At 46.0% G+C, this 25970-nt stretch overlaps 1 protein-coding gene across 2 annotated transcripts in view; it reads right to left on the reverse strand.

The window, feature by feature from the left end:
* Positions 1–25970, reverse strand: part of AP4B1 (adaptor related protein complex 4 subunit beta 1) — a 266201-nt gene that overhangs the window by 170741 nt on the left and 69490 nt on the right. For both annotated transcript variants that reach the window (XM_069238727.1, XM_069238728.1), the window contains exon 5: positions 10312–10459. In XM_069238727.1, coding sequence (XP_069094828.1) covers positions 10312–10459 — 148 coding nt within the window. The remainder of the gene's footprint in view (positions 1–10311; positions 10460–25970) is intronic.

The following is a 25970-nucleotide window of genomic DNA, read 5'->3' on the forward strand; positions in this document are numbered from 1 at the left end:
ACTATGGGATCCATAAAGGAAGGCACCTGGTCCACGGCAACGGAAGGTAAGTCACTACAGTCTGAATTGGCCTCCTTTCAGGCCTGAGTGAAGTAGAAGAACTGAAGTTTGGTGATATTGGCAGATCAAGTGGAGCTCATAACTAAGGGACCTAACATTGAACAAGAACTATGCAATCTGTGGATAAAAACACCTGACAAGAAGGCTGGAACCAGTAGGAACAATGTATACCTTATGGGCATACCAAGGGGCCTTCACTCCATCAATATGTTTGCATACTTATCATTGCTTTTACCAAAACTGGTCTTGCAATCATTTGAATCCTTTATTCGTTTGGTGGAAATAATCACACAAAAAACAGAACCAAAGACTAGAACTAAGAGTGTGAAGGACGATGAGTAGAAGAAAGGGAGAATGAGAGGGGGAAGGAGAGGGAGAGGGAAAGGAGAGGAGAGAGAGTCTGATCAATCTCGTTTAATGCCCAAAAGGGTTACTCAGAATATTACAAGGGTCCACAATTCTTTTTCCCTAGCAGACGAAGTTCCCTAGCAGTTCTCAGGATCCGCGGACAGTCCTTCTTGCAGATTTTGAGAATGCCTTTGACTCAGTGGGGTGGGATTTTTTCTTCCTCCTGCTGCAGAGGCTACATTTTGGGCCAAAGGTTTGCAAACATGTGCATCTATAACATACAAGCCTACTGGCAGGATAGGAGGAGAACTGTCAGACACTTTACCTGTCCCGAAAGGGACCAAACAGAGCATTCCTCTATCCTACTTGCTCTCCGTCACAGCGATAGAGGCCCTGGTCATATGTATCAGAGCAAAGGCCCAGGTAAAGGGCTTCAAATGGCGTCCTGTGATAACATAATACACACAGCTTTATGCAGATGATGTTCTAATGTTCTTGGAGGTACCCAAAAGTTCGGGTCGAGGATACTACAGATTGAGCATATCTGTGGGAGATTCTCAGGGTTTAAAGTTAAAATTAACAAGACATTCAGAAGGGGGGGTGGACTGGAAAAACGGCCATCAGGAAGTGAGCTCCCGAGCTCTTACCTACCCAGGAGACTTTCTCCCCTGCATCCTACAGAATCCTGCCCAAAATGACATAAGTTACAAAGGCATATTCGCGGCAGATGCCAGCCGAGCTGATCCTGCATTCAGTCCCGAAACAACAGAGGTCATTCCAAGATATTTTCTGACTGCGGCCTAGCTGGGTCCGCGGTCTCCTGGCGGCCTCAGAAGTGGTAAGCGGTGCGGATGACCGGAGTCTCTACTGCTCCAGAACCCACCCTGAGTGGTGCGGCCAGAGACAGCAGCCCTCTAGCGGAATGCTCTCCCCCTAGAGAAGGGGCAAATCAACATTGCAGGTGATCCGGGGTGGGAGGAAGGGAAACAGGGAGATTGGGGGGGGAGTACTACACTGGCCTATGAACAACTGGAGCCAGGACCCCAATGTGGATTGAGTGTTGGCAGTCACTGTGGCACTTGCGGCCGGAGGGCACAGGTGTGAGCAGCAAAGCACACCAGCACCAGCTGGGCTGAAAGAGTGGAGAGTGTGGCGGACATCGGAGGGCTCCTCTACAAGGGCTGGTGGCCCTGGAGCCAGGAACCGCACTTGTGGAGGAGATTTACAGGAAGTGCAGCTGCCCTGGTGAGTGCATACGCCTCGACGGTGCTGCCAGGGTGATGTGCAGTCCCTGGACTAATGCAGGGGTTGCAGGGACGGACAGTGGGATTTGGCAAAAAATGAGATGGGTGTTGGCTGCCCCTCCCCTGCGGGGTGCGGCACAAGCAGCCTTGCAGAATAAATCTCCCTGTGATCCTTGGGACACCGTGAATCATCCTGCACAACAAGAGAACGTGAATTAGGGGGGCACCATGCTTGACCTTTTGTGCCACCATCGAGACGCTGGATGCAATACAAATATACCACAGTGAGTTGCTGGGGCACGGACTACAAGTGAAGATCAGGGCTTGGTAACTGGAGGGAACCCAGTGACTCTGGCAATTGGATCCCTCCCAACACTGTGGTGAGGCCGGTACTTTGAACTTTCTCAGGGTGCCGGTGGCCTGCCCTCAAATTTGCAGGGGACTGCTGCGTCAAGCACTGAATCTTGGGCACCTGAAGTGTGTGGGATTCTCTGTCTCTTCTGATCCTTGCTGTTGTTGTGGGGCCTGGGATTGCTGTGCCTCAGTGACTATGTGACTGGCCTTGCTTGCCTAAGGGTTGTCGTGGTTTCGACCTGGTGGACCAGTGGGAAACTTATTAGAACTGCAGTACTCACTTACCTAGTGGAAGACACGGGGCAACGAGATATGAACCAGGGGCTGTACAAGCTGGCGCTTTAGATGCTGTTCGATCGGCTTTAAACCCACTCCCAGCTACAACCTGGGCACCACTCCTTTCGCACATCCAACACGTTGAAATGGTGCATAGAAGAGAATAGCTGTCCCCCTAGAACTGGTGAGGGTCCCTTAGAGATGAAACGTAGCTCTGCATTTTTAGGTGGGAGCTCCACTGCGACTGCCATTACGGGTAAGGACAAAACAGCCCAAAAGGGGAAGGGGGGGTGAACACTATTACGCATGGCAACCTACACAGGTTGACAAGGCAGTCAGGCACGGCGGACACAGGAGATTCGGAAGAAAGTGCTTTGAGGCCCTCGAGGGCAGACCTCCTAGAGGCTATTCAAGGATCACTAACAACAGTGGAACACCAGATAGCAACTGTTATTGACTGATGTCAATCTGGTGAGAGCTGTTTTACGAAAAGTCTCGGACAAGGTAGCCAATGCTGAAACTAGCATCGAAACCCTGCAGGGGGAGGTGGTGATCTTGAAGCGGCAGATGGCCATGATGTCCAGCACGATTGCAGAGCTGGGCAGGACAGTGGAGGATGCAGAGGGCTGCTCATGCCGCAACAGCATTTGGGTGTTGGGTTTCCTCAAGAAGGCAGAGGGCTCGTCTACTGAGCGTTTCCTGGAGAACTGGATAAGGTCAATCCTGAAACCACGGGGCCTTTCAGACATCTTTGTAGTTGTACGGGCCCACAGGGCTTTGGTCCCACCCCTCGTCCCAGGCCCCCCCGAAGAGCCAACATTGCTAAGGCTCAACTATAAGAACAGGGATTGTATCTTGAAAGCGGCTTGGGAACAAGAAGTCCCACAATACGAGAGCTGTGACATACCTATGTTCCTGGATTATACAAAACTTGTTCAGGAACAGCGCAAGTCTTTCATAGCCACCAAACAAAAACTGAGAGCAATGGGCCTGAGATATATGTTACTGTATACAACTAAAGTGAAAGTCCTTTACAATGATAAAGCCCACTTTTTTGACAGACCTGAAGCGGTTTGGGAGTGGCTTGACGTTATGGAAGTCGCTACTACCTTAGATGGCGGCAGTACTCCTGTAAAGACAAGAACTGGCAGAGACAATCCAAACCTGTCTCTCTTGGTTTCTATCAGAATACGTATAAGGGAGCATGGAACAATGCATTTGACACTACCAACAGAAGTGAGGGCCCTGAGCCCAACATCTGAGATGGTTCCCAACACAGCCATTACTGAAGGTGGGAAGGGGGAGGATTGAAGGGGACTGTTTAGATGCCACTCCCAGGTGCTTTATTGTTTGAACAACCGGAGGTCTAATCAGGTGAGGTGACTCCAAGATGCCATGTCTAATCAAACACACGGCATCACTATGGGAACGCGCAGTGAAGGTGGTGCTGAGGCAAGCTCCTTTTGCAGAAGAGTTTAATTTCTGGGACCCCAGGTATTCTGCCTGTTGACTTCCATGGCTGCCACCAGTGCCTGGTGAAATGGGGGGTGTGTGACGCTAGGGGACCTTTACCCTAATAAGATGTTCATTATATTTGAGGCAGCACAGGAGACCTTTGGTGTGGGTCGGGCCAATTCCTATAGTATGCAAGTATTGTGGACATTGTACGAGACATATGGCCCACGTACCTGGAAGTCTCAACTTCCTCTGAACCGTTTAGGACATTACTAGAATTTGGTGGAGGTAGGCATTTAGTTCCTCACTTATATAGATTCACAGAAATGCTTAGGACCGCATTTTGTGCTCAACCGGCTTAGGAAGAAGAACTGGCTACACCAACAGAAGATGACCGATGGAAAGATATTTGTGCACTAGGTAAGCAGGGAACATGTAATGCTCGGTTGAAGCTAGAACATTTTAATTACTTACACCATACATATATCACATTGGTGCTTCTGAATAGAACAGACCCCACCAAAACAGACAGGTGCCACAGATGTCAGAGCAGACCCGCAACCTTCCTTGACTTAGCCTGGTACTGTCCCTCTACCCTATTGGGACGTTGTGGTCTGGAAATCGCAGCATGTTAAGGGGTAGCTTTAGAATTGGACCTGGCCACATGTTGATTGGGGGTGGTCAGGAAATAAAAGGGCAGGAAAATGGAGTGGACATTTTTGCAGTTGGCCCTGCTGCTAGCGAAACAGTGGGTTGCCATTTCATGGATGATCCCGCTACGGGCAGGGGAACGGGCATGAACCAGAGATGTGAAAGAATGGGTGGTGGCAGACGAGATGAGGCTCCGTCAGTGTAGGAGGGATGAACATCTCTGGCAGCAGCCCCCCATCCCGTCTCCTGCCGGAGGACCCCCTGGACACAGGTAAGTGGGTGCTCCGACAGGGGAGGGGGGTAAGGGGTGTTTGTGTGTGGAGGTGTGTTTGTATGACTGTGTGTGCGTGTACGCGGGTGTGTATTGCGTGCTGAATGTGTGTGAATGTCATGTCTGCCTGTATGTAAGTGTGTGTGGAAATGTGTGTGAATGGTGTATACATGCGTGGATGAATGTTGGAATGGGTGTGTGTATGCATGTGTGTGTGTGTGTGTGTGTGAGAGAGAATGGAGGGGCGTGTATGAAGGGGGTTCTGGAGAGGAAGGGGGGTGCGGAAGAACCTTTGGAGGGGAGGGGGTGGGGAAGGCCCTATCAGTGACAGGGAAGAGATTCTCTGACACGGATAGTGCCTACCGTCATGGTTTTCGTGGCAGTAAGGAAGCCAGGAAAACCATGGCGGTAGGCGGGGTCCTAATCCCACAGGTGGGCAAGTGACGGCCACCGGGCTGGAGAATGATGTCTCCACCCCGGACCGTTACTGCTGTGGCGGTCCATGTGGTACATTGGCGGTTTGGCTCCAGCCAAACCGCCAATGTCATAACATGGAGGAAAGTACCGCCAGCCTGTTGGCAGTACTTTCCTCCATATTAACGCTGACCCATAATATCACAGACCTACAAGACACTTGTACATGACTCCCTTCTTTTTCACACCTGTGGGAGACATGAGAAAATGATCTAGGAGCCATGACAGAGGATGACTGGAGTGAGGCACTAGCTTCTACCTGAGAAGCAGTTATTGCCTTACAGTTTAACCTGATTCAACTAACATATCTACATTGCACATACTTTACAAGGTGAAAACTGTGGAGGATGGGAATAGTGGATTTGGCTCTCTGTTTTGGATGCAGACGATGGGAAGGGGATTGTTTCACACAGTCTGGAGAGTAGGAATTGCTATCCCAGAACGCAGGTGCGAGACTCATCCTAGACCTCCCCAGAAGTCACCCACATCACCCCCCACCTCAAAGGTCTACAATGGTTGCTGGTGCACAAGAAGAGCAAATCAACCGCAGACTCTCCTTCTACTACCAAACCAGGGAGCTTCATTCAACAACTCTCACCCCTCGCGCATGTCCCGAGAGTCCGACGCAGAAGAGGACGCTCCTTCTCCTACCTCGCCGCCAAGACCTGGAACGACCTACCCCCACCTTTGAACTTTAGCATGATAAAAAGGTTAAAACACTGAAAGAAAAAGAGGAAATCATACCACAAATACAAATACTAGAAAGTAAAGCAGAAGGCATTTGACAATATCTTGAAGGAGTAGAGGACAACTTTTGGGGAAGTCGTGAAAATATATGTAAAAAAGTCAAACAACTACCATCAATGTTTAACAATTGTAGCATGAAATAACATCTCTTGTAATTGAAAAGAAGCACTGGTACCAGTGATGACCTGCTGCACTTGCTCTTGTTATTAGGTCTTCTTAGCATAGGCTTATAATTTTATGATTAAACAAGGAAACCACATGCAAAAAGAGCATGTTATGCGGTCCATGTACAAAATGAGGTGCCTCTTTTTCTTGCATGGGAAAATGAAATTTTCACAATGTGATTAGAGAAGTGGATATTTTCAACTCATCCAGCTCTACCACACCTGACATAGGCAACCACGGTTTTGAGACATTTAAAGTAAAAAAAACTCTGAAGAAAGGATTTAACAAGGGTTGTATGGACCACCCAGTGGAATTTCATTTAAGGAACCAGATTAAACTCAGACGGGTTAGTGCTGTTCAGAGACTGGAGTACATCTGTGGATACTGTGATAACGTTATAAGATATGAAGAGTTTATCTGGTAAATAAGAGCCCTATCTCTTGCCACTGGATGCTTTTCAACCGAACGGTAATCACTAGTGCAAGCAGCCAAATGGTTTACTTTCTGACAGTATGCCAAAGAATGGCACAAACAACCTTCACAACTGTACAGAAATGTTATCCTAAACTGGCACGTCAGCCAGTTTTTAACCCTTCTTCCACAGAAGCACTAGTGGCACACAACTTGATGATCTCCCGTTGATCTGATTCATCTTCTCCACTGACAAAAGTATCAACCTCAGGAGACTCAGCTGAATTCCTGTACAGAATGGAAAGAACTCACTAAATTATCCTTAGCAGCCACAGTTGGATTCCTGTACACAATGGACAGAACACACCAGATGAAAATTCCTCAAGTATAGCACGGGTGAGAATCTGATGTTAAGAAATTGCTGTGCCATGTGCAGAAGACAAAATCACTTTTTCCATTTGACACTCAAACCAAAGAAAAAATCCAAAACAACAAATGCACTTTGGCCAGCAAAGAGCGGCAGATCAAAAGAAGCCATTCAATATATCTTATCAGTAGAAGGAAAAAAAAAAAAAACACATGTATGGTTCAGATGGTTGACAACTCATACATGGGGGTCGGACCTGTCTGCAAAATAAGGGCATCTCAAGCTAGCTCTCTTATAAACATTTTAAAGTAACAGCATGATTTGGAGGTTTTTCAAAGCTGTGCCTGCAGCATAGGCAGTTTCCTGTCAGTTGAACCAGAGAAAAAGCAAAAAAGGAACAGCGACTAAGTAAAGTCTCCCAACTGTTCATGGAAAAAGCTGCATGAAGACATAACAGAAATTCTCCACTGAATTGCAACAAGGCTTCTTCATGAGAGACAAAAATAAGCAAATGTTGTCTATTGTAAAGTCTGTTTTAGCACTGTACATCAATACACAAAACTATCCTTCCAAATGACAATGTTTCAGATATTCACATGAATAAATTTAACATTACTATATGTGTTAGATTTTTCACCCTTGGTGTGGTCTCCCTTAACTTTTTGCCTCTGTTTCCCAGGTTGTTGATGTGTGCTGGACTCGGATTTGCCTGTTTTTGTTACTCTGGGCACTTTACCACTGCTAACCAGTGCTAAAGTGCAAGTGCAAAATGTGTATGTAATTGGCTTATCCATGATTGGCATATTTGATTTACTAGTAAGTCCCTAGAAGAGTGCGCTAGAGGTGCCAGGGCCTGTAAACCAAATGCTACTAGTGGGCCTGCAGCACTGGTTGTGCCACCCACACAAGTAGCTCTGTAATCATGTCTCAGACCAGCCATTGCAGTGTCTGTGTGTGCAGTTTTAACTTTAAATTCGACTTGGCAAGTGTACCCACTTGCCAGGACTAAACCTTCCCTTTTCTTACATGTAAGACACCCCTAAGGTAGGCCCTAGGTATCCCCAAGGGCAGGATGCAGTGTATGGTTAAGGTTTGACATATAGTAATGTTTTTTATATGTCCTAACAGTGACATATTGCTAAATTCGTTTTTCACTGTTGCAAGGCCTGTCCCTCTCGTAGATTAACATGGGGGCTACCTTTAAATCTGATTAAAGTGTAGATCCCCTATGGGAGCGGATGGACATGTGGAGTTTGTGGTCTGAGAGCTCACAATCTGAAAATACATCTTTTAGTAAAGTTGGTTTTAATATTGTGTGTTTTAAAATGCCACTTTTAGAAAGTGAGCATTTTCTTGCTTATACCATTTCTGTGACTCTGCCTGTTTGTGGATTCCCTGTCTGGGTAAGTTTGACAGTTGGGCTGGTTGCACCTCCCACTAGAGAGTGACACAAAGGGAGCTCGGTGTAGTCTGCATTTCCTGATGAGCCATCTGTGCTAGGAGGGAGTGGAGGAGTGGTCACTCACACCTGAAAGTGCTGAGCCTGCCCTCACACAATGCAGTCTCCAACCCCCTGGTGAGTGTCTGGGGCCTGGCCTGGGCAAGGCAGGATTTCACATTCAAGAGAGACTTTGCTTTGAAGTAGGCCTACTTTAAAGGAGAAATTGGGTATAAGAAGGGAACCCAAAACCACAGACTTTAGAACACTTCTGGAAACCAAGAGGAACCTCTGCCTGGAGAAGAGCTGAAGAGCTGAGGAAGAAGAGCTGCCCTGCCTATGACTGCTTTGTGGAGCTATCCTGCAGTTGCTGCTTCTGCCAGAGTAAGAGGGCAAAGACTGGACTTTGTGTGCCTTCCATCTTGTGAAGATCACCAAGGTCTTGATTTAGAGCTTGCCTCCTGTTGTCTAAAGTCTCAGGGACAGCAAAGAATTCTCTCTGCCAGCACCTGGAGTCTCTGGAGAGACTCCTACTCTGACCTGTGGTGCCCATCCAGTTCCTGGGACCCTGAAAGGAGAAGCTGGCAGCCTAAGAGGAAGAATTCCACACACAGAACGCTGTGTGGGGAAAAGATCGACACAACTCCGATCTGCAGCTGGGAAATCGGCGCACCGCTGGCTTCGTGGCTGAAAATCGACACTTGCCTGTAACGCGACCAAAGAATCGACGCACGGAGCTGCAGAAACGACGCGCAGCATTGCTGATGGAGGCTGGTGAGATCGCAGCCCACACTGCGTGGTTTTCGGATCATCATGCGGCTGGATTTCCAACACAAGTGCTGCTGGGCATTTAAAAACAACTTAAGGCCTGCCCGGACCCGAGAGTGCTGACCGGACCGACGCATCGCTCTCCTGCAAAAAGAAGAAAACGCGCCCAACCCGACAAAAGGAGAAACGACTCAAGGTCTCGCTCGTGAGTGAAATCGATGAATAGCAAGCCCTTTTTGACGCACACTCGCCCGTGCAGGGTTATCTTTGACGCACCCAGGGTACATTTTCACACTAACAGTGTGTGTGTTTAAAATTACATGAAGACTCTTTTTGCTTTTTAATTGATAACTTGACTTGTGTATTGTGGATTTTTGTTGTTTTGGTCTTGTTTTGTTTAGATAAATATTCTCTATTTTTCTAAACCTGTGTGGTTGTCATTTTGTAATGTTTTCATTAATTTACTGTGTGTGTTGGTACAAATACTTTACAGCTAACACTCTCAAGTTAAGCCTACTGCTCGTGCCAAGCTACCAAGGGGCAAGCAGGGGGTTAGCTGATGGTGATTCTCTTTTACCCTGACTGGAGTGAGGGTCCTTGTTTGGACAGAGGGTACCAGACTGCCAACCAAAGACCCCATTTCTAACAATTTGTCTCTATTCTATTGCAGAAATAGTTTTAGATTCTAAACTAACATAGTTTAAAGCCACTCCCATTTCTTAAGAACAATTTATTTCATATACTATTGAGCTAATCCATACATAAAACAATGCTTGCCATTGAACTCTAATCTACATACTGTTCCTAGTTATTTTTATGTACCAGGTATTTTCGTAGTTTGCGTTGTTCCACTACTCTCTGCCCCATCATGAAAGGCAAACAAACAGCATACAAACCTGTTCGGTGGGTGGTGAGCTTTAGAATTGTTGTAATGTAGCCCGTTTTAGCACTCCACACCATTAAACAGAACCGTACGTTTACATTCCTTTTTTCCAGGTATTTGCAGGAATACAAGAACCCTTAATTCAACATCACCATTTGCTTTCATGTACTTTTAGAAATGGTGCTGGATTCACCTTTTAAACTACATTTAAAGCCACTCCCATTTCTTAGAAAACATTTCTTATATTACTGATTTGACCGACACATAAAATACAATACATGCCATCGCACCCTAATATAAAACTGTTATTAGTTATTTGTATGGAGCAGGTATTTTCATATTTTTCGTTGTTCCAGTACTACTTGCCCATCATTAAGGGGAAACAAAAAGCATACAAACCTGTTCAGTAGGTGGTGGGCTATAGGTTTGTTAATGACAACCCCTCCTTCAGGTTTAAGTATTTCTTCCAAGGCTCGCAAGCAGTTTACCATTACAATTGGATCCTGGTCACGAAGCATACTGTACAATTCATTCACCAGTGCACCATCTGAAGAAAAAAGGTATGGACAATATTAGAAAAAATAGAATAAAGCCTCGGTATTATAAGCACAGTTGCTGTGGGTAGCTGGAAACGTGAACTTAAAGGATTTAATCATGGGAAGCGCAGCCATTTTCAAAGACGGAAGGAAAGAGGCTAAAACAACCTGAAATGGAATTCTCTAACAGAACCTTAGGCTGGAAATATGTTTGAAACCCCACTGACAATCATAAACTTCTAGAGCCAGCGATATTGACACTCCTCCCCTTCACACATCAGAGTCAGAATATGCACTAACTCAGCTTCATCATCGGCATTATGAACACAGGGAGAAGGCAGGTAGACATTTAATAGGTCATCCCTGGCAAAAAGAGGCTGTTACAGTGATTCTTGATATCTATGATGCTGAAGGACAACTACATACAATTCCTCAAGACACTGAAAACACCTGTGCTTCCTTCTACAAGGAATTGTACAGCACAGAGGCATGAGACACTATGAACATAGAAGAGAACTGCATCACTAATCTACATTAAGCATCCAAGATCAAAAAAAAAAAATTGAGGAAGAAATAGCAAAGAAAGTAATGGCAGCAACCATTACAGATCTACCTAACTACAAATTCTCAGGAGAGGACAGTATCCCTTGTGAATTTTAAAAGTGGAGTAAAATGCAACTGCTAGACTGGCTGTATTAGATGTACAAGCAAGTCAAAACAATGGGATCCCTGAAAAGGATCTCTAACAAAGGTCCGATTCCATTTATTCCAAAGTCCTTTTACATCGTACTAGCTACTGCCCCATCACTTTGACCATTGTTGAGAATCGTTTGGTAAAAATCCTGGACACCAAATTCGGAAGAGTAATAATGCACCTTGTACAGTGAGTGATTCTAGGTGTTGGTGGTCCCTGTAGGCAATTCATGCCATGACCTAAGAGTTGATTCATCTACTATGGATCACAAAGGACTCCCACAAAGAAACCACTGCATTGTCATTAGATGCAGAGAAGGCATTTGACCAGATCAAATGGGGCTACCTGTTCCAGACTAGGGAATGGTTATGCAGTGCCCCTTCAGTGCAGGTCAATAATAGGTGTTTCTTATTGGCACACTAATAAGACTGATGCTCGCTGTCCCCACTGTTGGTCTTATTGGCCCCTTAAACATTAGCAAACACCATTAGGCACAACATAAAGATTGACATAATTAGTACCAGAGTAGGAGTCTTCAGAATCTTATGCAGAGGATACCCTGCCCTTCTCAATCCTCTTTGTCAGCACTGATGTCCAAAAGTGACACCTTTTCACTCTTCTCATAGTACAGGATAAACTAGGTCTAAAATGAGGAAATTCCCATTTCTAGGATCCCCACTATAGCTTCTACTGTGGGCTTTAATTTCTAGTGGAAATGAGACACACTTTGGCACTTAAACATCCTAATAAGAAGGGGTCTATCATGCATGCTGGCTGATAATTTAAAACCCATGATCCAAATTAAAACCCATAAGACCAAACTGAAGCGGTTCTTCTCAGATAACATTTAAAAGGTTAAGATGGTAGAAGCACCTAATTTCCTCTGTGTTCTTGGAATGCTCCCAAAGATGATACACTGTCAAAACTCCCTGGTGTTGTCAGAAGCATCAGATGTTTTGCTTGAGACCAGCTGGGAAGTTTATCAGCTCTATCACTTCTCAATGCCGGTAAAACTTGGGTCACCTTAGGTGTATAAGGAAATGTGGTATTGGATACACTATCTAAATATAGCAATTGTCCCAGAGTATCTTTCAAATGATTGGCTTGGCAAAGCTGATTTACCAAGTATCTCCTCTCACCAACAACGATGGTTCTCAGTAGATCTAGCAACAACATTAGTATGTATTCTTGCATACTGGCATACTCCTACCACCCTGGCATGTACAGGATACCTTATTGTGAACAAATCACATTTAAGTAAAAGGATTAGTTGTGCATATAAGCTGGTGAAATCAATCTGCTAAGGCTCCTGCCTCAGGCCTGAATCAAGCCATGTAAATCATTCCATACATTTTGGTAAAGACTGTACTTTGTGCAACTTTTACGCACATTGCACAGTGCGATGTGTTTCCCCATGGGACGACCTCCTTTAATTTAGCTGCAACAGCAGGCCACATGTGGAGTGTGTGTCTGCCTTGCACATGTGGTGGGAGCAGGGTTTCTTAACGCAAATAGCTGTCACGAGGAGGGACTCAGGTGCTGGGTAGCATCCAAAACAGAGGGAAGAGTTGAGGGGAGATTGCTCTTTGGTGCTGTAGATCGTCTTGAGTGACAGATCCTAGAGCCAGAGCCTACCAGTGTGGCTCCCAATATGTTTACAGGGTCATGACTGCACTCCATATGGGTCCTTGATTCCCAGTTTAGGCACGGATAGAGGGACTGGCTGATTGTGCTCCATGCAAATCTCATATAGGGTCCTGGCAGGCAGGGAGCAGGCTGGACCCTTTGCACACCATTGGTGAATATGTATCATGGGTCCCTGAGGAAGCTGCTGCCTATTACATCATGTACATCAGTGTGAGGTGAAGCACCCTTCTATTGAGGTTATTAAGGTATCAAAGCAACAAGCAAGGAAACAAAATGACAGGTGTAATATTTAGAGCGAAAGTAAATGCCCATGTCTATGACTCATATGACAGTCTCAAGGGGCACTTTATTTCAGTGCACTTATCAATTATAGACTTGTCTGAGCTCTAGGCCCTCATGTCACCCTAGTCCAAATCAGTTCAGGTTTACCTTTTTTGTGACAACGGGCCCAGGTACAAAGTCCTTGCTGCCATTTACTGTGTTATTACCAAACAACAAGGACCCCTTAGGAACCAATTGAACCCACTTAGTGCTTACTTCATACCACAACATACAGCATAGACCCCAACTTCAACAAACAATCCTTTATTCTGTATCCAAAATATATAACAGTGTAGTGTTTAACAAAAAAGGGAGTAAACAGAAGAGCCTTCCAGAAGAAACAAGTACATGCGAAAAACTGAAACTACATTCATAATGATCAGTTTAGCATGAAGTGAACAGACCCACAGAGGTTAATGTATGTCTCCAAGAAACCTTTATTGGCCTGCTGTAGTGATGTACTTGTGAAACTAACTGCAGCACTGAAACACAAACAGAGAAACATAGGGCCTCATTATGACTTTGGCGGTCTTTTGGCAAGACTACTGCGGTGGTGGCGGCCACCGCCAAAAGACTGCCACGTTGGCGGGCATCTGACCGCCATATTACGACCTACACCATGAAGACCGCCAAAAAAAAAAAAAGTCAAATTCCAAAATCGCCAAAACACTGGAGGGCAGGAAAGAGGCGGTTCCACCACTAGACGGACACAAATCCGCCCACCAGATTATGATCCACAAATCACCACAGCGGTCCTTCTATGGCAGAAAAACATTGGTGGCGCGAGCCGCTGTGGTCAAAACCACCACTGACAGTACACAACACCACACTGGAAAGTCTGAATACCCCACACCTGACACACATCCACACACCCGACACACACCACAATATAACACACGCTCACACAACCCAGGATCCTTTGCAACAAAACCACAATACTGAGAAACAGAGAGAAGGCACATACACAGAGAGAGCACCCTAAGACTATAGGCACACACCAGCAAATGAGCACACAAATTCCATAACTACTGCTCATCCCTCGCAACGCACCACCTACACCCCATCAATCACCCAACACTGCACCCTTTCATACACAACACCCCCCAACACTGTCAACACAATCACAACCATGTCCCCACAAAAGCACCCGCGATTCACCGACGATGAGTTGAGGGTCATGGTGGATGAATTTGTCAGGGAAGATCCACAACTGTTTGGAGCACAGGTCCAGCAAACAGCAATTGCCAGGAAAATGGAGTTATGGCAAAGAAAAGCCGAAAGGGTCAACTCAGTGGGCAGCCATCCACGCACAAGAGACAACATCAGGAAGAGGTGGAACAACCTTCGGGGGAAGGTGTGTTCCATGGCATCGAGACACCAGATATGCGTGAAGAAGACTGACGGTGGGCCTCTACCTCCTCCCCCACAGTTCACATCTTGGGATATATTGCATCCTGAGAGCCTGACTGGAATACCTGGGGGACTGGAGTCTGGTAAATACCCACAACATCAATGTCACACAATTGTCATGTCCTGCTTGCTTCCTCACCACCCAAATACCCCCTAATTCACTGAATGTCCCACTACACCTTCCTGCCAATCACCCAAAGCTCCTCTCCTGTATGCCACCACCCCACACAGCCTTACGGCCTACACAGGCCTTGGCAAGGATACCACAGGCTAATCCTATCACTACGACTCCCACAATGCACCAACCTATCAATGCAAAAACCTGCAATGTGCACATCCTGTCACATTTCATGCATGTATGACTACCTACACCAACCATAATGTGTGATTTAGGACCAGTACTAATCACAGCTACAGCTCAGTGACAAATCCAAATGGACATTGATCCATATCCCATAGCCTGTAATGGACTGACCATGGGTTTGGAAAGTAAGATGCCAGACTCCATGCACATGCACAACATCCAGAGACAGGAATATTACCCTTGCATACCCACTTACTGTGTTCCCAATGGGACACCAAGGTACAATATTTATTTATTTGAGTTCATTCGGTCTAGAGATCTAGGCCATTTTGAGTAACAAAGATAACAATCATACATGATAGAATAGTATTTGTTAAAAAAAAACAAGATAACAATAAAAAAAAAAACAGTAATAATCAGGACAGTATAACAATAAGATCAACAAGACTAAGTATTTGATTATAGATAAAAAGTACAATAAATAAGACATGGCTAAAATATTAAGGATAAAAAAAAGATAAAAACTAGAATATAAAATTCTGTCTAGCATACCAATGTGTGCAATTGCTTCCCCGTAAGACCTGGCCCTCGTCAATCCTCATGTAGAGGCAAAAAAAATAACAGTTGAGACTCCTTCTGACGACTAATGTCAGGATGGCTCACATGCCCTTTGAAACAATAAGCCTACGCCGGATGTACCAGGCCTCCGCTAAAAATTTGGTAACTGTAATAGCTACCACGGAGGATGAGTCGTATGTACAGATTCTGGTGGCGTTTGCTCTATCATGTAATGACATATTTTTGCAGAGGGGAATGATCCACCTCCCTCTGGGACTTTTATACAGAGGGCAGAAAAATAGTATGTGCTCTATTGTTTCTTTACAATTATGGCAAGAGAAACATCTATCATTTGGAGCGATGTTAGATGACCAGTGAGCCGTAAAACCATTAATAGGCAGTGTACCATATCTTAGTTGGAGATATAAAGCACGGGCGTACGGAGGCATGGGAAGGTTCAAGAAGTTCTCAGGCCAGGGCTCGTGCTTGAATTGGAGAAATTCCATTGTTAGCCTGCCCGCCCCTTTTTGGTGCAAGGAGTCTTCGTTAACTTTCTCCCAATATCTTTTTGTGACAAGTTTCTTTGCATTATCGAGGATTTGATCCGGATAGTTCCAGTAGGAAGGAAAACCTATTTTGACCCAGGCAGATTTCATTTCCTTCAGCCATGGGATTTTCTCCAGCGCCTGGAGGGTGGCTATGAGCTCTCTTATAGCCAGCCTATATGGTTCGAGTTCAACAGATTTCCATAAGCGAATCCAATAGGAGAGAGGCCTTAGGGCTGCTGTGGTTTTGATACTGTTTAGACCTAGGTCTAGCCTTAGAGGGGTCATTGGTGAGCCCATACCTAGCCGGGCAATCTGTCTAAGGAAATGGTTTTCCTTGGTTTGCAGAGTATCAAGGTTTTTGTGGGACCCCCAAAGTTCCGCTCCATAGAGGGCCGCTGCTCTGATTTGGACATTGTAAATCTCTGCAAGTATGTTCAAGGGGGGACTCGGAGCCTTTCTCGATCTACGGACAAGGGCCCCACCTCTCTGGCTTATAATGAGAGCCCCTTTGTCAATGGCTGCCATCCATTTGCCTGTGGTCGATAGTCTGAAACCCAAGTAGTCAAACTCTTCTACTTTCTCCAATGGAATCGAGTTCATTTCTATGCTAACGCGCGAGCGTTTCTTGGAGGTACTATATATCATGAGTTTTGTTTTCTTAATGTTTACGTCCAGACCATAGTCACTACAAAAAACACAAAATTGGTTGATCAGGTTTTGGATTCCCATTGGTGATTTAGATATCAAAATTGTGTCATCTGCATATAGCAGACACGGGATTTTTTTCCCAACCAATTTAGGTGAGTCATTTATACAGTTCTCTAAGTAGTGGATGCAATTATTGATATATAGCAAAAAAAGAGTGGGTGCCAGAACACATCCCTGTCTAACTCCTTTTTTAATAGCTACGGGGTCAGTCAACTCACCCCCCTGGCCACATCTAATTTGAGCGAAAGTATTTTCATGCAGTTGAGCAATGAGTTTCAGGAGACCAGATGGCACTCCCATGTTTGATAATGTTGACCACAGCAGGTTCCTGGGGATCAAATCAAATGCGGCTCTGAGGTCTATGAAGACCACATAGAGATTACCCCTCCCCAGGTCAACATTCTTCCATTTTATTGACATGAATCTTAGGGCTTGGTCAACTGTACTCACTGCAGGTCTAAATCCTGCTTGTAGGTCAGAAAGAGCTTCGGACTCCATAATCCATTCCTCAAGATGGAGCAAAAGATGCTTAGCATAGATTTTTTGGGAGTTATCAAGGAGACTAATCGGACGATAATTGGCAGGGATGTTCGGATTTCCTTTTTTTAAAATGGGTACTATTTCGGCCCCTTTCCAAGTGGGAGGAGCGGTGGCCCCTGCTGCAATAGCATTGCAGATAAGGTTGAGATATGGTGCCCATATATCTGGTCTTGATTTGTATAGATCGCCTGGGATCTTGTCTGGGCCAGGGGCCTTTCCCCATTTCAATGAGTCTATTGCTGCTCTTGTTTCGGTTAGAGAGAATGTGATCGGGGTAGTCACATGGTTTATTGGGGCATCAGGGGCCCACGAAGATGCTTCAGAAGGCCCTTCATATAGTTGCCAGAAGTGCTCTACCCATGATGCTGAGAGAATTGAGGAGCCAGGTGCGGCAGGGGAGATGCTAGTCATCAGTTATTAGTTTCCAGAACCTAGATGTGTCATTGGATTTAGCAGTCTCCAAAATAATAACCCATCTGGCCTCTTCCCAACTTCTGCGTGCCTTAGAACATTCCTTCTTATAAACTTTTCTGGCTGTTCTTAACAGTCCAACATGGCCATCTTTTATTGCTTCCAGGAGAGACAGTTGTGCTTCTCTGCAACAGTTGTCAAACCAAGGAGCGCAGTGCTTTTTGTTAGGATTAATGAGAAACTTTTTTGTGAAAAGATGCTTTAAAGATTGGAACAAGTCAGTGTGGGCTGCTAAGACTCTGTCACCCTCCCCGTTCTCGTTTAGGCCGATCATACACTCCATCTGGTTGGCAAGCAGGTTGTAAATAGATGTCAGGTGTTTAGGGGAAGAATTAACAGATTCCCATTTTAGGCTACGTCTGTTATTAGTTAGAGCCAGCTGGGAGGCATGGCTCTTGGAGTAGGGCACAGTAAACGAAGGAAAAAGTCCTCTGGTCGATAAAATCAACGGGTCATGATCACTCTCAATTTGCTTTTGGACCCTCATATCAAACATGTGGCTCCACAGTCGGATGTCAAGAAGTATATAATCGATACGACTGCTGAGCCCTCCGTGCCTAAAGGTAGCTTGTAAATTTACATCCGAGCGTGAGCGACCGTTGCAGGCTCGGAGGGCATGGGCTAGTGTGATGTCGGCCAGTAAGCGCGCACATTTATTCAGCCTTGGTCTTTTGTTGGAGACTAGCTGAGGGATGCCCCAATGGGCATCCTCTTCTTTACATATTCCTTGGACTAGAGGATTAGGTTCAAAAGTGACATTAAAATCCCCTCCAATCAAAACAAAGAAGGAAGGATTGTTTTTAAGAAAACTGTCCAAAATGGACAGGACATCAGAATCGGTGTGGGAGCTCACATTCCTGTTATAGATATTAATTAAAAGTAACGGTCTCTCTTCAGAAATCATTATTAATAGGACTTGCAAGTCAGGGCAACCCGTGTCTATTTCTTCTATCTTGCACCTAAGAGAAATGTTGATCCACACAAGCAGCCCTCCCGATGGTCTCCCAGAAGAGGACTTGCGTGCTGGAACCCAATAGCTTTTAAAGCCTAGCCTATATTTGGGTTCTAATGCCCACGTTTCTTGGAAGAGGCAGATCAGGTGATCATCAATAAGACTGCCCCATCCTGGACTTTGTAATTTGCTTTCCAACCCTGCTATGTTCCAGCTGAGTACCTTATCGAGATCCTCTGTTTTTATGGACCCTGCTTTATTCTGAGGATATTTCCTACAGGGGGAGGAACTGCTAGGAACCATACTAGTTCCCTCAGGTATATTAGGACCAGTGGCTTTCTCGCTATGTGCCATGTGAACCTCGCTGGATGTGGCCCCAGCTATATATGAATTAGGTAGGTTGGACATGCGGGTGGACACCAGAATGTATGGAACAATTGACAGGGACGGAATACATTCCTCGCTGACTTGGCTCGTGGTGCTTGTGGATGATCCCTGGTTAACAGGATCTGCCAAGGTCGAAGGGGCAACAGAGTTAGAGATGCTGAGGGCAGTAGGGTGAATGTCCTCAGCCTCACCATTGCTCGGAGCCACTTCCGAAAGGTCGTCTCCTAGTCAGTCTGTTTCAGAAAGAGATGACGAAGGGCATCTGGGGCCAAATAGAGGGATAGACTGTGTGTGGATAGCCGGGGAAGCCCTGTATAACGTTGGCGGTTGTCTACTCCAAACTGGCGTGGGAGGTGGATAAAACACTTGTAACCTGCAAAGGGAGGCTTTTCCAGTTATAGGATAAGGTCTGTTAGCGTTTATAAAGAGCCGTTGGACAAGGTCTGGAGAATTGAAGTTGATAACTATGCAGTCCCCTGAACCGATCTTTGCTAGGGAACCCACCCACCCTACCCTTCTCACCATCAGTATTGAGGGTGTCATGGAAAAAGCAAACCCTGCATTCACGTGCAACCAATGAATAACCTTGTTTTTAAGTTCGGTAAAAGATTCAGTGGAATGAGGTTTGAGTTCAGGAACATTCGATATAATGAGTACATAATGACATGATTCTGGTGGCAAATGGAGCACTTTTGGATCTGACAGACCCCTGAACTTGTCGCTCTTCTGGTGTTCTGTATGCAGGTGATCCCAAGTGGGGTTGCCATCTCCCGGATTAGTTACAGGGTTATTCCATGTGGCGGTTCCTTTTAAAAGGGGAACTGGAACCATATGGGGCTTATTCATTAAAATACTAGCTGTTTTAACAGAGCTGGACCAATCTTGGTTTAAAGAGGAAAAAGGGATTTTTGCTATTTGGCCAGTGGGTCTGTTGGCAGTGATGGAGTCATGGTTGGCAAGGGGATGGGATTGAATTTCTACGGATGGAGCAATTTTTGGTGGCTGGCTATTAATAAGGCTTTCCAATTTGTCCTCAATCGATTGGAGGCGAGTTAAAATTGGAAGAAATAGTTTGGAAAGCTCATCTCTTATGAAATCCCTGGTGTACTTATTTGTATGACACTCATTTGTGTTGTGTAAGGGGATTGATACCGTATCCTTATTAGAAGGTTGGGCCATGTTAGAGGGGCTCAAAGTCCTAGATCGTTTGTTTTTAAAAGCGGGTTCCCTTCGTTTCCTTTTTCCTTTAGTATTGGAATCTGCTAAGGTGAGGGGGCCTTCGTTTGGGGGACTCTGGGCCAGCGGAATAGGTGCAGCACGGGTGGTAATTACAATTGGGGTTTCGTCCTGATTCTCCTGGGAATTTTTAGAGGGGGAAGGGAAAGGGGTAGTCATTACAGACTGTAATTCTGGACGCGGGGAGGGCTGTGGGGCTGAGCTATCATGAACTAGGCTGTTGGTTGAAGAAGGGGGGGCAGCTAAGCGTCGCTGCACTAACTCTATTTCTTTTTCAAGTTCCCCAACAGCCTTTTGCAGAAAACCATCTAAGGTTGTTAGAGTGATGCTTACCTTCCAACCCACCCCCACGTCGACGGCCCATTATTCTTTAAAACAGGGGCCTTTAGTGGGCCCCCGGCTTATAGGGGTGTGTAGGCCTTTGGGACCCAGCCACTGACACTATAGTGTGATTAATAAGCTTCTCAGACCCTACTGTTAACAAATCCCAAAGACAAGACCACAGTAAGACGCCCAAACGTGTATATATAAAGCCTGGCCCAACCACTTATCGGGCACAGACAGGCGTAGAGCGGGTAATGGATTATTGGCTCCTGCCCTTGGGGGAAGAAGAATGGTGCCGCCTCCTTCCACCCTCCAAGAAACGGAATTCAATAAGCAGTTATATGATGAACTGAGATAAATTCAGCTGAGTACACGGATACACCTGCAAGTATCCGGTTTGGGTTAATAGTTTTCCACGTGCTTGATGGGGCCTGGGGCTCTATGGGAGAACTACCCACGCGCCGAGCAGGGGAACTTGAGATCTCCTTCAGGCAGCCATAGACAAGTTTGCTGTATGGACCACGTCTTTGGCTAGATGTCAGGGGGGTGGCCCTGCACTGCCTCTTCCTGGCAATGACGGGCAAGGATGGGCCCGCCCTTGGCCCGGGCTTTGCCCGGGCGCCGCCCGCGCGCGTCCCGCGACGGCGGGAGCGCGATTCAGTTGTTAAAGGGCTCCTGCCCCTTAACCTCCTCCCGGCGGCAACAGCGCTTCCCGCGACGGCGGGAGCGCGATTCAGTTGTTAAAGGGCTCCTGCCCCTTGACCTCCTCCCGGCAGCAACAGCGCTTCCCGCGACGGCGGGAGCGCGATTCAGTTTTTAAAGGGCTCCTGCCCCTTGACCTCCTCCCGGCAGCAACAGCGCTTCCCGCGACGGCGGGAGCGCGATTCAGTTGTTAAAGGGCTCCTGCCCCTTGACCTCCTCCCGGCTGCAACAGCGCTTCCCGCAACGGCAGGAGCGCGATTCAGTTGTTAAAGGGCTCCTGCCCCTTGACCTCCTCCCGGCAGCAACAGCGCTTCACTTTACTGGAATGTCACATTGTAGTTTGATGTGTTCACCCCATACCGGCAAGCTTTGCACTTACTGCATTAAAGAATCCCTGCTTCTGGTTCAACCTTCTTTGCACAGTGATGGTATCAGAATTGCTTTCAACCAGACTGTCGCTCATGGAGTGGGATTTTACACGAGATTCTTCTAAAACTGCAGAACATACTCCATGGCCAACAAAATACTTCCTCCAAGATGCAATATGCAGCCATATTGTGTGACAACTACCATGTCTCACTACTCACTAGGTAGCAGAGTAAAGTAGTGATGTCAAGTATCAGATAGTAACAGAACTCATCAGCAGTGCCATTTGTACTAATCAATGATGACAACACCCAACATGTAGTATGGTACTGCTGTCACAGACTTGTATGTACTCCCAAACTATGCTGTGCAGTATCTATCATTGTCATTGAAGGGAATCATGGTAAGCCACTGTGTGCATCTCATAAAGAGGGAACCAAACACACTTTCTTAACTGTACTCTGTCTAACTCCATCCACAGGTAACCCTGTCATTGCCACCATTGAGAGGATAACAGACCCTGCCAGTCACGTATGGATGTCTGGACAGTGACGACCTACCTGGCCCATCCGGGACACCTGGTCAGTCAATGACTCCCATCCACACCCTGCCAACAACAATCCTTTCCACCCCTGTTGCTCTGACATCACAGCCAACCAACTGCCCCCAAACCTGTGTCTCAAGGACTGTTCAATCTATCGTGTGCCCCACAGTACAGGGACCTGAGTCGGACATTTACACTCCAGACAATGATGGTCCTGTTAACACTGGGAGTGGGCGCACTGTGCCACGGGCACAGGCACCTGGGGGCAGGAGGTGTGGGAGGGATGCTGTGGGCCAGAGGATGGTTCCCAAGGGACTCCCCTGAGCAGTAAACACTCTCCCAAGTCCTGGGATCATACCAAACTTCCCAGGACAGGATGGACCAGATCATCACCATGATGGGGGAAAATCAAAGGCTGCAGAGGGAATACCACTAGGAGGTCATGCAGCAGTGGTAGGCAAACAATGCCACCATGGCCTCTATAGGAGGGGTGCTGAGAGACATGACCAGCACCCTGCGTTCTTTAGCAAACCACCATCAGGGCCCATTCAATAGCAGCGTGACATCTGCCCCCTCTACATCAGCGGCAGCTAGTAAAATGGAGGTCCTGCCAGGGGAACCCTAAGCATCAGACACCCATCCCACTTTAGCTGAAGAACCCCTCCCCTCACCCCCACAACCCAACGTGGACGTCCATCCAGACATCCGGCTGGAGTAAATGCCAATATCAAACCCACTGCCAGGAAGTGAACCTCTCCTGATTTGTCACCCTTGTGTGCCACTGATATACCCTGTTGACTGTTTGGAGAGAGAACTCCATTTTCCCATGGTACCAGGACACTGGAACTGTGTGACCAAATGTTGCAGCAGCTACTTTGATCAATCCATCTACCATCACTCCTCTCATCACCTGTTTGTTATTTGTTCACATTATTTCACTTGTCAAAAAACGTAAATGCACAACAAACCACTTATGGACACAGCTACTGTCTATGTGTGTATAATGATACACCAACAACTGTCCAACTACCCAACTGTTGCCTGGAAATGCCCCCCTGATTCGAAGTGGCAGTGTCATGGCCATCACACGAAGGATCCCTCAGCAGGACACACATGACAACAGTAATGTCACTGGCCAGATGCCAGAGAGTGAGGTTGAAATCCACAGTAACACCAGGGTATAGTCCGTTGGGCCATCTACAATAGGACCCCAATGGGTTTGGTGAAACACCAGCTCACATTGACTCATACCTGGTATATCCATCTGCATATTAGCGTTAGTGGCTCTAAGGTGTCCGACCACTTCCATCTGTGCTGCTCATCTGTTGTATCAACTAGGTGACTCACTTAATTGGTACAGGGTCCAAACATAAGTAGTTCTGGTACAGGGATGGACTCCATGTGAGAATGCCATTTAATTTACACCACAAATATGGGCTGTGTAGAACGGTACACATCTGTGTTTGTTGTTGTACCCCCATTGGCCATTCATCTTCATTCTATGGGGTATGTGAAGGTTGCAACCAAAGAACATTCTACTTTGGGTGTCTGATTTGTATATTCAGACTCATCATGCTTTTCCATGTGATTGACATGTGGACATTTTATCTCTGTCCCAATGGGTTGGTTCTAGAGGAGGTAAGGTTTTTGGCAGAGCTAGCCTTTTACAATATGCTATGTCAATGTTATGTGTCAATGCCCTACCAATTCCTTAGCAACCTTGGTAATGTGCTGCCTACATCATGACTCAATGGTTACTGGGGGGCACAAAATATGAAGTGGGACAATCTTTGCTACCCTTGGCCTACCTGATGTGTACAGTCTGGTGAGGAATAGGTAAAGCATCACTTATGTGATCATGAAGTCATGGTTTTGTTGTTCCACTATTTCAGAAACATGTATTTGTTGAAATGGCAATTGTTGTACATGCACTGGCAATCGTCTAGGGCCATGTGTACATCATGTGAACAAGTAATTTCTGTCTGCAATTTGCCTAGTCTGGAGTTAGGTACAGGTAATCACGTCAGGTATGGTGTGAGTGATGTAGGTTTACTCATGTTGCAAAGTCCTGATACTGCAGCTGCATGTCAAGTGGAATGGTAGGTGACCTATAAAGTAAGTTGTGGCTGCCTGAAGAGTTGTATAAGAAAGTACCCTCTTTTTGGCATGTTTACCCCCACTTTTTGCCTGCTGTCAGTGTGTTTTGACTGTGTTCACTAGGCTCCTGCTCACCAGGACCCCAGTGACTCTGCTCTCTCCATCTAAATTTGGTTGTCCCTGACTTTGTACACCCCAGAATTGTCATACTGGTGCCCCCATGTAAGTCCCTTGTATATGGTACTTAGGAACTCAGGGCAATGAGGCACCGGGGTTCCCCATGGGCTGCAGCATATGTTTTGCCACCCATGGAAGCCCATGCAAAATTGCCATTGCAGCCTGCGTGCAAAGGTACATGCACCCTTTCACTACAGGTCACTGAAAGTCACCCCTATGCAGGGATGTGGAATTCCTATCGCCCGACGCCCGGGACAGATTATTTGAGGTTAAGGGCAACAAGCTTTCATGTTTATTTTGTCCTCAGGACAAGTAAGCCCAACCCCCTGCAGGACAATCCCTCTGGCTGTCAGTTTACAGAGAAGGGAACTGTCCGCAGTTGAAGTAATGTGTCCACATGTTAATGCTGTTCGAACTTGTATTTATGGTTCATTAATGAAAAGACTTCATTATTAGGGTGCGTGCTGTAAATAAACATTTTATGGTCACACTGCACTACTGACAGTTCAAGTTTAAGTTTATTGACTCGGTTAATTAAAACCATCGCAATTCCAAAATGCATAATAATAATAAAGATACTTTGCTTACTCATTATGATAATAGAAACCCATAATAAAAACATAAAAGCTTATTTGAAACTAAAACATATCATGGTAAAGAGTTGTGCATAGCTAAAATGTTCTCCACTTAATTCCAGCCTTGGTCTAGAACTTAACTTTAGGACTTTCTTACTCCCTTACGAACACTATAATAGTAAATGAGTGAAGCTGAGTGAGAATCCTAAGTAGTACCTAGGGCTGTTTCCTGGCTGGAATTAAACTTTTGGCGCTTTACTAATCATTAAATAATGGCTCTTACACACTCTGCTTCAACTTTATTCACTAATTCTTTCTGAGCCTGTACCATGAATTTGGTCCCTCGACAGGAAAACAGGATTGAAAGTCCGCTAAGCCAGCTTATAATGGCCGGTCTGCATGAGCGTATGTTCAGTGTCTTAAAAATGTTTTTTAGATATAATATCCTGAGGTCTAGCAAAGCCGGGCACGCACAAAAAATGTGTTCTAGTGACTCTTGTCTGTACCCACACAGTCGACAGGAATGTGTCAGATCCTGCTGTCTCCATGAAGGGACCATATCCTTTGTTTCCATCAACCCAAAGCGGAAAAGCATGAACCGATGTTTCAGCGATTGGTTGAAGGTTGCTGCTAGGTATTCCTGTGCCCGTAAAGTTTTATACAATGTTATTATAGTCCAGGCGTGCTGTCTGCTTGCCAGTTTTTGTTTATCAGAATTTAAAGATTTCTTCTTAGTGATAGCGTTTGCCTTCCGAAAAAACTCCTTTTTGTCCGGGTTCTGGTCCCAGGCTTCTAGCAAACCTAGTGCTTTAATGCAGTTATTTAAGTGATGACCCCAGGTGCTTTTATCATTGTGTCGCTGTTGCTCCTCAATTTCCATCCAACATAGGTTGTTTAGAGTACCAGTCTCAGCTGCACGTAACCTCCAGTATAGTTTAATGAAGGCACATCTACTCTGAAA

This window comes from Pleurodeles waltl, chromosome 6 (assembly GCF_031143425.1).
Source record: "Pleurodeles waltl isolate 20211129_DDA chromosome 6, aPleWal1.hap1.20221129, whole genome shotgun sequence".
Taxonomy (NCBI): domain Eukaryota; kingdom Metazoa; phylum Chordata; class Amphibia; order Caudata; family Salamandridae; genus Pleurodeles; species Pleurodeles waltl.